Source organism: Hemitrygon akajei, chromosome 32, assembly GCF_048418815.1.
Source record: "Hemitrygon akajei chromosome 32, sHemAka1.3, whole genome shotgun sequence".
Classification (NCBI taxonomy): Eukaryota; Metazoa; Chordata; class Chondrichthyes; order Myliobatiformes; family Dasyatidae; genus Hemitrygon; species Hemitrygon akajei.
The window spans coordinates 6108626-6123599 of NC_133155.1; the positions used below are offsets into that span (position 1 = coordinate 6108626).

The 14974-nt window shown below is 43.8% G+C and overlaps 1 protein-coding gene across 3 annotated transcripts in view; it reads left to right on the forward strand.

Annotated features, from left to right (window-relative positions):
• Nucleotides 1-4924: 4924 nt before the first annotated feature.
• The window catches only part of ubxn11 (UBX domain protein 11), an 83000-nt gene continuing 72950 nt past the window's right edge, over nt 4925-14974 (forward strand). For 2 of the 3 annotated variants that reach the window (XM_073034298.1, XM_073034300.1), the window contains exons 1-2: nt 4925-5109; nt 8783-8820. In XM_073034298.1, coding sequence (XP_072890399.1) covers nt 5036-5109; nt 8783-8820 — 112 coding nt within the window. In that variant the 5' untranslated portion in view covers nt 4925-5035. Of the gene's footprint in view, nt 5110-6368; nt 6519-8782; nt 8821-14974 lie in introns of all 3 variants that reach the window. The other variant, XM_073034299.1, reaches the window with a different exon arrangement.

Here is a 14974-nt window from a genome sequence, read left to right on the forward strand (position 1 = left end):
TTGTGGAGGGAGGTACAGAGGCCCAGGTTCTGTAGCTTATTCATCAAGACTGTGGGAATGGTTGTGTTAAAAACTGAGCTATAGTCAACGAACAGCATCCTGACATAGGTGTTTGTATTGGTCCAGCTGATCTAAGGCCGTGTGAAGAGCCATTAAGATTGTGTCTGCCATAGACCTATTGTGCCAATAGGCAAATTGCAGTAGGGCCAGGTCCTTGCTGAGGCAGGAGTTCATTCTAGCCTTGACCAATCTTTCAAAGCATTTCATCACCATAGATATGAGTGCTCTGGATGATAGTCACTAAGGTAGCTCACACTAGTCTTCTTAGGCACTGGTATAAGTGTTGGATTTTTGAAGCAGATAGGAACTTCCAACTGTAGCAGAGAGAGGTTGAAAATGTCATTGAATACTCCCACCAGTTGGCTGGCACAAGCTTTCAGAGTCCTGCCTGGTACACCATCAGGGCCTGCTGCCCTGCACAGGTTCACCCTCATTAATGACAGCCTGACACCAGCCTCCGAGACAGAGATGACGGGGTCACCGGGTTCAGAAGGGATCTTCACAACTGTAGTTATGTTCTCCCTTTCAAAGCGGGCATAGAAGACATTGAGCTCATCTGGTAGTAAAGCGTTGCTGCCATTCATGCAGTCTTGCTAAACACCTGGAACTGCTATTGAATGTATTAAACTTATTTATTTATCCGTGGCATGACAATTGCTGTTGGATTGGCTGTTATTTATTGCCTATTCATCTTGGCTCTTGAGATGGAATCCCTGAAATCCTTGTACTGATGGTGCTTGAGTTCCCAGTTCCTGGTGAAAATAAAGGAACAATAAGATGTCAGGATAGTGCATAATTGGTTTCGGTTTACTTATAGTGATCCTCCCACAGTCCAAAGGCCTATCAGTTGGTAGGTTTAGTGGCCATTGTAAATTGTCCTGTGATTAGGCTAGGATTAAACTGGGGGTTTGCTGGGCAGCGTGGCTCAAAAGGCTGTAAAGGCCTACTCAGCACTCTATCACTAAATAAATATGTTACTATGTTTTCTACAGTATACTGTCCAATTTCTGTTGCCCTTTTCCATGAAAAAAATGAGCTTTTTATTCTTTTAAGTTCGACTCAAAATTTGCTTTTAGAAACATCGTGCCCAAATTTGACATAGGGAATATAAATAGAGAAATACCTATGCAGGAAGAAATTCTGCAATTTTCAAACAGTTCAGAAGCAGAAGGGTTAAAATGTTCATAAATCTTGAAGGCTTTTGTCTGTTCTGCATGATGTAGCAGTAACTGCTCTGGCAGGTGTTGTAAGCAATGTCACTAGTCTGTGTAAGAATGTGGTAGAAATAACGAAGGCTTTAGTGTATTTGTACATATAATCTTCCAAGATCAAAATTCAAACAAGAAGGTCAGGAATTTAGCTAAATCTTTATAAATTTCATTCTTCTATACTCTATGGCAATGGGATGGAGATCCATCTCTACCAAAGGAGGTGTATGGTACTCCTTCTCTTTTGGGCTGCAAGTCACCCTTGGGGCAAGGTATAGCATCTGCTTAGTTCCCCCCCACCATCACGGTCACGTGAACCACAAGAGCAGGTGGTGGATGGTTGTATCAGCAGCTGGTGCGTACCACAAACCCTGCCTATGCAACCACTGATGCCAGGCAATCTCTGAAGAGTATCGGTAATTGGGGCCTCTCTTCCCGCCATCACGGACATTTACACTACACGCTGCATCCGCAAAGGAAACAGCATTATGAAAGACCCCATGCACCCCTCATACAATCTCTTCTCCCTCCTGCCGTCTGGGAAAAGGCTCTGAAGCATTTGGGCTCTCACGGCCAGACTATGTAACAGTTTCTTCCCTCAAGCTATCAGACTCCTCAATACCCAAAACTTGGACTGACACCTTGCCCTATTGTCCTGTTTATTATTTATTGTAATGCCTGCACTGTTTTTGTGCACTTTATGCAGTCCTGGGTAGGTCTGTAGTCTAGTGTAGTTTTTTTCTGTGTTGTTTTTTACGTAATTCAGTCTAGTTTTTGTACTGTGTCATGTAACACCATGGTCCTGAAAAACATTGTCTCATTTTTACTATGTACTGTACCAGCAGTTATGGTCGAAATGACAATGAAAGTGACTTGACTTGACTTGATAATGGCTGGGGTCACCTGTCTTGTGGTGTCGAAATGGTCGTTGTGATGCGCCCAGTGTGGTAGTGCAGTGGGTAGTGCTTGTCACTCTCACTTTCAGCTTCCACTACAGGCTAGGAGTCTTGTGAAAAGGGGAGCTAAATGTGTAAGTCTCTCCCTGCCGGTACACAGCCTCTCCAACAGCAAGCTTCACATCGTGCCTCCTCGCTGGCGATACATGGAAACTGAACTCCTTTTGGACTGAGGCTGAACTACAGAAGACGGGGAGGAGGCCTGGCCCCTGCACACGTAGCACACGGGCCCACCAGCGTGTGGACACGTCCTGGTGGTGGTGAACCAGACCCTCAGATATGGACAAATGACCCCACTGCCTTGTGGGCAGCCTCGGGAGAGACGAAGGCTACGGGAGTAAACCCAGACAGCAAATCCGGAGTGGAGCCCCTGAGGCGGCTGGACATCATTGAACATCCTTCCGGCAGCTTCTGCAACCAAACATATCACTTCATAATCTTTCCTTTGGACTACACTGGTGAGGCTGAGAGGGGGATTCTGACAACTGGGCATCTCAGGATCTCCATACCTCCCACCCAGGCTTGTGATGATCACCACCATCACCCATCGTCCTCCAAGACAGACGGATGCCAACCAACCATCTTGGTTAAGGAGAGAGAAGAACACCCCAGAAGCTACGGTGTGGATAAGACAGAGCTGGAGAAAATGGGAGAATGGAATGGAGTTCTCACAGAAACCAGTATCCATGGACTTAGGTTAGCAACCACTGTCTATCAGCTGAGGCAAAGATAGAGGTAATGGAGGGAACGGAAGTGTCAGTGATGTGAAAGAGGGATCGAGGTGAAAAGACGCTAGAGATCATCAGCCCAAAACATTAACTTTGTTTCTTCCTCCACAGAAGCTGCTTCACCTCCTGAGTAATCACCAACTTTGTCTATTTTGTTATGAAAGGAGAAATTGTTCACAGTGCGATTAAATTTAGCCAGACAAAGGAGAACGGTGGCACAAGGGGACTGGTTATGCCTCTGTTCAAGGAAGAAGTAAAGGGTCTCAGGCTGCCTTAGTGTCGTTGCAGGGTGTCCTTGGCGAAAGTGAGCTGGATGTTGGATGTTGTCCAATCCAGACTGGGAATAATGAATGTAAGTGGGAAGAGAGTGACCAAGGCAAGAAGGGATAGAATCAAGGTAGGAGAAATAAGTTCTTTTGATACCCAAAAACTTCTTACCACTCACCTTAAACCAAAAGGTCTAAGTCATTTATTACCGTTCACAATAGTATATGTATACACAAGCAAAATTTAAATATTATTTGCAGCAGCATTACATCACATAGTAGCACTCACAAGAAAACATATACACAGTTGGAGAACATGGGGAATTCCTCAGTGGCCATTTTATTAGGTACACTTGCCCATGGGCTCATTAATTCAGATGACTAGTCAACCAATCATGTGGCTGCAACTCAATGCAGAAAAGCATGCAGACATGGTCACGAGGCTCAGCTGTTGTTCAGACCAAACATCAGAATGGGGAAGAAATGTGATCTAAGTGACTTTGATTGTTGGTGCCAGACAGGGTGGTGTGAGAATCTCAGAAAGTGCTGATCTCTGGGGACGTTCATGCGCAACAGTCTCTAGAGTTTACGGGCAATGGTGCAAAAACAAGCAGGAGAAAAAACATCCAGTGTGTGGCAGTTGTGTGGGTAAAAATGCCTCGTACACGAGAGTCAGAGGTGAATGGCCAGATTAGATCAAGTTAACAAGAAGGCGACAGTAACTCAAATAGCCAGCCATTACTACAGTGGTGTGCAGAAGAGCATCTCTGAATGCACAACACGTCGATCCTTGAAGTGGCCGCCGAGCGTGGATTGGGCAGACCTTGTATTGGACAGATACACCTGTTATGTAATAAATAAACTGAAGCACGGTCCCGGACCCGAAATGTTAACTGTTTCTCTCTCTTTCAAAACGGTCCAACAGTTGAGATGTCGCAACGTTTCCTGTGCAGGTTTGTGTAACGGTTAGCGTGAGGCTGTCACAGCTCAGGGCTGCTCGGGAATTCGGAGTTCAGTGAAGAGTCTCCACGCCCTCCCCGTGGAATGTGTGGGGTTTCCTCCCACAGTCCAATGATGTACCCGCTAGGTCTTTGTAAATTGTCCTGTGATTAGGCTCGGGTTTAATCGGGTTTTCAGGGGTCGGCTCGAAGGGCGGGAAGCGCTGTGTCTCCAAAATAAAATAAAAATTATTTCAGATTCTCATCGTCTGCAGCGTCTTTCACTTTCATTCCTGTTCTTCAAATTTTTATTTCAAAAATAAACTTTGATCTTAATAAAAAACGTATAAAAGCATAAACACAACGCAAAAACGAATAAATCCTTAATGTCATATAATCAGTGTATTCAGTAGTGCTATCGGACCAATCACTCTTGTGCCCGAATCCTGATTGGATGTGACCGGTCACAGAGAGAAAAAAACTCCTCGGTTTCACCAATCGTTGTGCCTATTCAATCTAGTTCAGCGCAACCAATCATCTCTTTGCATTTTGATTTTCCTAGCAACGCGGCACAACAATACGGCGGGCGGCATAGCAACCAAGCCGGGCTCAGAGCACTGGGGCAGAGGTGGTCAGCGGGGCTGGGGGAAGAGGGGAGTGAGAGCTCGTGGTCATCAGGGGGACAGGGGGTAGTTAGCGGAGGGCAGGTTACTGGTTAACACCACCACGTCTGGGGGAAGTGGGGAAGATTTGGAGACTTGTCGGCGGGCAGTGTGGGGGAGGGTTAGTGAGGTCTAAAGATGGACACTTGTCTTGGAAGGGACTGAGTGAGTGGTTGGTCTGGGCACTGGTCAGAGAGTGCAGGGTATTGAAAGCGCAATGAGCTCCCCGCTATCATCCTTAGGAAAGTTGAGGAAAATTCCCCTAAATCTACCCGAGTTGCGGGGACACGGGTAAGTTAGGCTTTATTTCATTCAGCTTTTTTTTTGTGTTGTAAATGTACAACGTGACTTAAAAACAGAAAATGTTGGAAAATCTCAATAGTTCAGGAAGCACCTGTGGATGGAGACGATAGTCAATGTTTCTGGGTTGCGACCCGCCCCCATGAACCCTGTTTTATTTTTCTCGTGACTCCAGTTAACAGTGCAGCTATAGTATGTAAGATTTAGTTACACCTCATAAACCGGAGAAAGACCTGTATAGACTTATTCTTTCACTTAAAGTCGGAAACTGCGGAGCTGTCTGTACCTTGGCATCACATATAAGCCGACTTGATCGTGCCTGTACGGAAATGTGCAGTGATGCTCTTTGCTTTTATAGTCAAAGACTGCAATTTGAAACATGGCCACAACTTTAGTACTTTATGGTACTCTCTATAAACTCAAAATCCATTTCCGAACCTTTCACAATCTTAGTACTTTATAGACAATAAAGTAATTTAAAAAAATATTGTCTTTGATGTACTGTAGGAAACATGGGAGCTAATTTTGGGACCTGTTTTACTGACAAATCAGCAGTACACCAGGAAGAACACTTCTAATAGTTTCAAATGATCTTTGACCTTGCTGCAAATCAGAAGGAGCACTGGTTTTATGACCCCCTTGTAAAGGACACTACCTCTGATAATTCGATATGTCTAACTCACAGTGGACGTGTCAGTCTGGGTAACAGAGCCTAGTTCATCTAACACCATCTATTTAGCCAGGTCACCTACAAGGAGGGTGCCTCAGAAAGCCACCTTCCATCATTAAGGTCCTCCATCACCCAGGACATGCCCTCTTCTCATTGCTACCATCAGGACAGAGATACAGAAGCCTGAAGGCACACACTCAATGATTCAGGAACAGCTTCTTCCCTTCTGCAATCTGAGTTCTGAATAGACAATGAACACTACGTCACTACATTTCTATTTCTATATTTTTGTGCTACTTATTTAACTAATATATGCAGTATATCCTTTTTGTAATTCACAATTTTGTTCTCTCTATTATCATACTGGTATTATACTGCTGCCGCAAAGTAAACAAATTTCATGACGTATGCTGGTGATATTAAACCTGAATCTGATTCTTTGGACTAGGACCTAAATGCAACGCCTTTTGACTTACAAGTGAGATTACTAACCACTGGGCTATTAAACTACTTGTAACTAAAATACTAAAATATTCCTCAATTTGCTTAATTGTTCAAAACACCTGCATAAAAAATATAGAACGTGTGCTTGAAGCTTGGAGCAAAAGAAAAAGCTGGAAATTCAAAGCAGGAACAGAAAACCTTGGAAGGCTCAGCAGGTCAAGCAGCATCATTAGGGGGAGAAACAGAAGGTATTTCAGGTCATGGATCCCTCAACAGAACTGGAAATGTAAGTAACTAAGTTCCAGAGAAGCGGGAGGTAGATATAACACAGATAATGATGGTTTGCTTTAAAGATCACCAATAGGAAACAAAAGGGAAAAGAAATGTGTTGAAGGACCAGAAAGATAAAGAGAAAAGTGTGGTTACCTAAAACTGATAAATTCAGTATTTAGTCCTAAGCGCTTCAATATACCTAGATGGAAGAAGATGGAAAATGGAATAGGATTTTTATTGTTACATGTATTGAGACTTCCACTCTCTTCCTTCAAAGTCCAGATCCAGTTGTACGAGCAGACGTCACAAACTGGGGTTTTCCTTGGTTACAGCAGACGACCATGATGTCTTTTGTGCCTTTGTCATGCCCTTTGCTCTCCACAGAGCGTTGCAGTTGGACCTCACTATAGATCTCATCTTCCCAATCCTTCAGAGCTGAGTTCACATGCTGGGACAGGTGTGTCCCTAACTCACCGGGTTTGAGGCTGCTGGCTACCCTCACCTGGTTTAGTCCACCTGTCAAAGAGGTGTACCGGGGTGTGGCCACTGTCACATGCAAGTGGCTAGTTGGAGCCACAGGTGAGAGTGGAGTGTCCATTGGGGACCAAAGGTGAGTGAGCTGCCCTGGAATGGGCACAACAAGCCCCTTCCCTGGACAACCCATACACCTCCCTATATTGTACTAGGGAGCTATTTAATAACTTATAACAGAGGGATAGAAGCTGTCCCTCAGCATGTCGATGTGTGCTTTCTGCTGTTTGGATCTTCTACCTGATGGAAGAGGGGAGAAGAGGGAATGTCCTGAGTGGCTGGGTTTATTGATTATACTGGCTGACGTACCGAGGCAGAAATGTAATCATTGTTGAAGTAATGTAGGAGGCCAAGCACAGAGGTCAAAGTGGGAATGAAGCAGCCTGACAACTGGAAGCTCAGCTCTGCACTGCAGACTGAATGGAGGTGTTCAGCAAAATGGTCCACCATTTGTCTTTGACTTCTCCAGCATGGAGAATATTTCACCTTGCAGGATGTTAAATTGGAAAAGGTGCAAGAAACCTGCTATTTGGACTGGATGGGCTGTATGCTTGGCCAGGACCATGAAAGGAAGAAGTCAAAGGGCGAATATTCATCTGCAGTAGTATGGGAAATTACTGTGAAAAGGGAGTCGCTATGTGGACATGGAGTAGACCAGGAAGTTGTGGAGGAAAAAAGTCCTTTTGGAATGCTGAAAGGGAAAGTTAGGACAGGATATTTCTGGGAGGTGACAGAAATTAGTAAGGTAACATATTGAACATGGAGGCTGGTGGGGTAGAAAGTAGGAGAAAGGGAAACCAGATCTGTCTTTGAATCTTCCATGGTTGCAGTTGATAGGATTCTCAACTGTGTCTCATTTATTTCCAGTACTTCTGCTGTTCTCCCACTCCTTCCAGCCTGAACATTGATAAGGTTTTCCAAGACAACACCTTCCACTCTATGCGCTTCCACATCCACTGGACCATACTCCATAATTTCTTACACTTCCAACAGGTTCTACCTTCAGGCGTTCAACATCTTTCTATTAACACTCCAAAGGAAGCACTCCCTCTGTAACTTCCAGATTCACTTTTCCATTTCCACCAGTCACTCTCTTTGTCACGGCACTTCCTCATGCAATCGAGAGAGAGAGAGATACAATACTTGCAATTTTACGTCTTCCCTTCCAGTATCCAAGGTTCAAAACAGTCCTTTAACTGAAAAGGTGACTCACTTGCCCTTCTTCCAATTTAATGTATTGCGCTTGGGCCTATACTTGAAATACTAAATGCAGATTAGACAACCTTTTTGTGGAATATCTCTGTAGAGTTGCAAGGAAATCCTTACTTTCCAGTTCCCTGCCATTTAATTCACTACTATAATCCCACTCTGACCTCCCCATTTTTACCATTTTTGATATCCTACATTCCTCCTATAATGCTCAACAGAGCACTTCTTCTGTCTCATTATATTTAAACACTTGAAACTTGATATTAAATTGAATAATTTCAGATAATCATGCCACTTTACTCTTTTCTCTTGTCTCCAGTGACTCATTTATAAAGTAATGAATTTCCTCTATTCTCTCCAATCTTTTCCCTTTCTGCATTTGACACTTACATTTTTTACTTGTCTAGTTTTGATGAAGAGTCCTTGAGCTGAATTGCCAGTTCTGCTTTATTCCCTACTGATGCTGAGTGCCTCCATCATTTCTGTTTCTGCTTTGATGTGTCATTGTTTTGATTAATTTTGGTGTATTTTCCACAGCAAACGAATAGCTTACTTTGAAGAGAATTCATACACAGGTAAGACAAACCAACTTTCTTAAATAATTCGTAACACTAAACTATCAATTCAGTAAAGAGCAACAGCTGCTGAAAATTCCCAGCGCCAAGACCTCCTATGCCTCTGCAACATAACGTTGTTCCTCGTGGGGTTCTGTCTGATGGCCACAGCACCTTTCAGTATGGCAATGATCATGAGCCACGAACCTTACAACTGCAACTGACTGCTGACTTAAAGTTCAGGCAGTAACTGACAGAAAAAAATCCTGTCTGGTTTTGAATCATTTGTGACAGAGATGAAGGTCTTTTAGTCTGAGATACTTGTTCATTTGTTCGTTATGTGCCATGTCTTCCCATGACCACAATTGCTCTTGGCAAATTTTTCTACAGAAGTGGCTTGCAATCACCTTCTTCTGGACGGTGTCTTTACAAGATGGGTGACCCCAATACTCTTCAGAGATTGTCTGCCTGGTGTCAGTGGTTGCATAACCAGGACTTGTGATCTGCACCAGGTGCTCAAATGACCATCCACCACCTGCTCCCGTGGCTTCATGTGACCCTGATTGGCGGGGGGGGGGGGGGGGGCGCTAAGCAGGTGCTACACCTTTTGTCCAAAGGTGACCTGCAGACTAGCAGAGGGAAAGAGCAGCTTATAACTTCTTTAGTGGAAATGTACCTCCACCCCACCACCCAACACCACTGAGACACTGCGCTGAGAAATTTCATCATGTCTGTGTATAGCTCTGACCTCTGTACTTAACAAGCCGGAAGTTCAGTGACTTTTACACTATTATTCAGATCGCCACGTGAACAATTTCATTGGAATGAGATGAAAGGGTTGGTACGGCATTTCAGAAGACATGTAACAAGAAAATACTTAAGTACTAAAATGCACCAGCTTGGTGTGGTTTATGTAGTTTCATCTTACTTTTAACCTGGTATGCTCAGCTGCACGTAAATAACACCAAATGTCAGGCAGGTCAATGCCACTTCTCCCACCACATCTGCCACAAACCACACATTTGGAGTAGTTTGTGTTTCAGAATATTTAGCACTGGGGTCAATTGAAATTTACATTTTTTTAATCTGTCTGTGACATGTGATAAATAGAGTCTTTTTAAAAAATGTGTTGAGTGATATGCTTATGGGGTTAAATACAATGACCTGCAGAGAAATTTGGCTTGTCCCATTGACCCTTACCAATCTTTATTAATGACCCATAGAAAGTTTCTTATTTCGATATGTTAAAGCTTGGTATAGCAACTGCTCTACCTGTGACCACAAGAATCTGCAGAGAGTTGCGGACAACGTTCAGCACACTATGGAAACAAGTTTCCCCTCCATGAATGTGATGAACTACATATACCTGTCTGGACACGTCCCCTGCTGACTGCTCCTGTGGCCCCTCCCACTGACCGTGGCTTCTTCCACAGACCCCGGTATAAAGGCGATTGAGGCCTGAGCCCAGCCCTCAGTCTCCAGGATGTAGTATGGTGGTCAACTACTGCTTGTTCTTTCTTCCAGTCAATAAAAGCCGATATCTCACCTCACGTCTCAGAGAGTTATTGATGGTGCATCAATGGACTCTGTCAATACCTCTTACTACCTCATAAAGCAGCCAACATAATCAAAGACAACACTCACCCTGGTGTCGTGAGAGGTGGAAACTAGGCCAGCCAACAGAGCTCTGGAGAAGCTGTATAGGCCAATCCCCTGTACAGCGGATACAGCGGATTACAGGAACATTGAACTCCAAGCATTGGACGATGGAGACAGGAGGTCTTAACAGCCTATGCTCCACCCTGAGCTGAAGGTCCAAGACAAGAAGAGAATCACCCTGGACATCCTCTCTTCTCCCTTCTTCCACCAAGCAGAAGACATAACTTCCTGAAAGGACATGATACCAGGCTCAAGGCAGCTTCTACCATGCTGTTATTAGAGTATTGAATAGTTCTCTAGAATGATAAGATTGACTCTTGACCTCACAACTTATCATGTACCTTATTAGATTAGAGTAGATTCTATTAGATTCAACTTCATTGTCATTGTGCTGAGTACAGATACAAAGCCAAATGAAATGCAGTTAGCATCTAACCAGAAATGCAAAGAATGGTGTTATTTACAAAACAACTGCGAATAAAAAGTAAGTGCTACAGCACACAAATATAAAAGTACCGAGACAGTACAATATGGGTGCAATTCTGCTTAGCGCTGTGATGTGAGGTTCAGCAGGGTCACGGCCTCAGGGAATAAGTTCTTCCTGAGCCTGCTGGTGTGGGAGCAGAGGCTCCTGTAGTGCCGACCGGATGAGAGGACAGTAAAAAGGTATTGTTATCTGCTCTGCACTTCCTCTGTAGCTGGTGCACTTTATACTGCATTCTGCTATTGTCTTACCTTGTACTACCTGAATGCACCGTGTAACAAATTGATTGGAATGTTGTTTACTTGGATTTTCAGAAAGCCCTTGACAAGGTGCTGCACATGAGGCTGCTTAAGAAGATAAGAGACCATGGTATAACAGGAAAGGTACTAGCATGGATAGAAGATTGCCTGACAAGCAGGAGGCAGAGTATCGGAATGAAGGGGGCTGTTCTGGTTGGCTGCCAGTGACTAGTGGTGTTCTGCAGGGGCTGGTATTGGGACCACTTCATTTATGTTATATGTCAATGATTTGGATGACGGAATTGATGGCTCTGTGCCAAGTTTGTAGACAATTCAGTTATAGGTGGACAGGCAAGTAGTGTTGATGAAACAGTGAGACTGCAGAAGGACAAACAAATTAGGAGAATGGGCAAAGAAGTGCCAGATGCAATACAGTGTCAGGAAGTGTATGGTCACACTCTGTGGCAGAAGAAATAAAAGCATAGACTATTTTTTAAATAGAGAGAAAATGCAACAATCTGAGGTGCAAAGAGACTTGGGAGTCCTTGTACAGGGTTCCCTGAAGGTTAATTTGCAGGTTGAGCGAGGAAGGCAAATGCAACATTAGCATTCATTTTGAGAGGATTAGAATATAAAAATAAACATGTGGTGTTAAGGCTTTCTCAGGCACTATTGACGCCTCATTTGGAGTATTGTGAGTAGTTTTGAGCCTGTTATTGAAGAAAGAGAGGGTTCAAAGGAGGTTCACGAAAATGATTCCAGGATTGAAGAGCTTGTCATATGAGGAGCATTTGATGTCTTTGGGCCTGTACTCACTGGAATTCAGGGGATGAGGGGAATGAAGGGGTATGGGGAGAAGGCAATAGACAATAGGTGCAGAAGTAGACCATTCGGCCCTTTGAGCCTGCACCGCCATTTTGAGATCATGGCTGATCAATTCCTATCAATACCTGGTTCCTGCCTTGTCCCCATATCCCTTAATTCCCCTATCCATAAGATACCTATCTAGCTCCTTCTTGAAAGCATCCAGAGAATTGGCCTCCACTACCTTCCGAGGCAGTGCATTCCAGACCCCCACAACTCTCTGGGAGAAGAAGTTTTTCCTTAACTCTGTCCTAAATGACCTACCCCTTATTCTCAAACCATGCCCTCTGGTACTGGACTCTCCCAGCATCTGGAACATATTTCCTGCCTCTATCTTGTCCAATCCCTTAATAATCTTATATGTTTCAATCAGGTCCCCTCTCAATCTCCTTAATTCCAGCGTGTACAAGCCCAGTCTCTCTAACCTCTCTGCGTAAGACAGTCCAGACATCCCAGGAATTAACCTCGTGAATCTACGCTGCACTTCCTCTACAGCCAGGATGTCCTTCCTTAACCCTGGAGACCAAAACTGTACACAATACTCCAGGTGTGGTCTCACCAGGGCTCTGTACAAATGCAAGAGGATTTCCTTGCTCTTGTACTCAATTCCCTTTGTAATAAAGGCCAACATTCCATTAGCCTTCTTCACTGCCTGCTGCACTTGCTCATTCACCTTCAGTGACTGATGAACAAGGACTCCGAGATCTCTTTGTATTACTCCCTTACCCAACTCTGTACTGTTTAGATAATAATCTGCCTTCCTGTTCTTACTCTCAAAGTGGATAACCTCACACTTATTCACATTAAACGCCATCTGCCAAGTATCTGCCCACTCACCCAGCCTATCCAAGTCACCCTGAATTCTCCTAACATCCTCATCACATGTCACACTGCCACCCAGCTTAGTATCATCAGCAAATTTGCTGATGTTATTTTCTATGCCTTCATCCAAATCGTTAACATAAATGGTAAACAGCTGTGGTCCCAATACCGAGCCCTGTGGCACCCCACTAGTCACCACCTGCCATTCCGAGAAACACCCATTCACCGCTACCCTTTGTTTTCTACCTGCCAACCAGTTTTCTATCCATGTCAATGCCCTCCCCCCAATGCCCTGAGCTTTGATTTTACCCACCAATCTTCTCTGTGGGACCTTATCAAATGCCTTCTGAAAATCGAGGTACACTACATCCACTGGATCTCCCCCATCTAACTTCCTGGTTACATCCTCGAAAAACTTCAACAGATTAGTCAAGCATGATTTACCCTTGGTAAATCCATGCTGGCTCGGCCCAATCCTATCACTGCTATCTAGATATGCCACTATTTCATCCTTAATAATGGACTCTAGCATCTTTCCCACCACCGATGTCAGGCTGACAGGTCGATAGTTCTCTGTTTTCTCCCTCCCTCCTTTCTTAAAAAGTGGGATAACATTAGCCATTCTTCAATCCTCAGGAACTGATCCTGACTCTAAGGAACATTGGAAAATGATTACCAATGCATCCGCAATTTCCAGGGCCACCTCCTTTAGTACCCTAGGGTGTAGACCATCTGGACCTGGGGATTTGTCAGCCTTCAGTCCCATCAGTCTTCTCATCACCGTTTCCTTCCGAATGTCAATCTGTTTCATTTCCTCTGTTACCCTATGTCCTTGGCCCATCCATACATCTGGGAGATTGCTTGTGTCTTCCTTAGTGAAAAGAGGCGTGAGATTGGGGCTGAAAGGGAAACGGATCAGCCCTGATGAAATGGTGGAACAGACTTGATGGGCCAAATGGCCTAATTCTGCTGCTATATCTTATGGTCTTAAGGTCTTGGAGTAAAGCCAAACCTTCATCAAATTCTAAATGGAGAACTGATGACTGTCCCAGGTTGGCCATGTTCATTACCTGATGTTTTTGTAGCCAAGTGTTACTTACCATTTATCAGTCCGGGCTTGAATGTTGTCTAGATCTTGCTACGCACATGTGTGACCTGTTTCACTTGTTAACCAGATGAAATGAAACTTAATATTGTGCAATGATCAGGAAAACTCCTTTGCTTGTGACATTATGATGGAAAGTTTGCCAGTCTTCAGCCAGTTAAATTCATTCAATATGATATTAAGAAATGGCCAAATTCACTGAGATGAACAAATTCTTAAATCCCAATAAATAAAATAATCAGATTCAGGTTTAATATCAATGGTATATGTTGTGAAACTTGTTGTTTTTGCAGCAACAGTACAATACAGTACATAATAATAAAGAAAAAATCCAGAAAAAACAGTGAATTACTGTGTGTGTGTGTGTGTGTGTGTGTGTGTGTGTGTGTGTGTGTGTGTGTGTGTATTGAGAGAGAGAGAGAGTTTATTTAACTAAGTGGTGCATAAATAAAATATAAAAGTAGTGAGGTAGTGTTCATAGGTTCAATGTCCATTCAGAAATTGGATGGCAGAGGGGAAGAAGCCATTCCTGAATTGTTCAGTGTGTGTCTTCAGGCTCCTGTACTTCCTTCCTGATGGTAGCAGTGAGAAGAGGGCATGTCCTTGGTGATGGGGTCTTTAATGATGGATGCTGCCTTTATGAGGCACCACTCCTTGAAGATGTCCTGAATACTATGGAGGCTAGTGCCCATGATGGAGCTGACTAAGTTTACAAGTTTCTACAGCTTATTTCGGGTAATAGCATGAGGAAATAGGCCTCTTGACCTATAATGTCTGAGCTAGCCATCAATCACTTGCCTATATAATCTCACTTCCCAGCACTTGTTGCATTGTGGCTTTCTATATCATGGCATTTCAGCTGCACCTCCAAATACCTGTGAATACTGTTTGAGCACTTACTCTACCGCACCCTTCAGGGTATGAGCTCCAGTTTTCAACCACTCTTTGGTTGATGAAAATGTTCCTCAATGTCTTCTACTACTTTGTATATGTCCCTTGGTC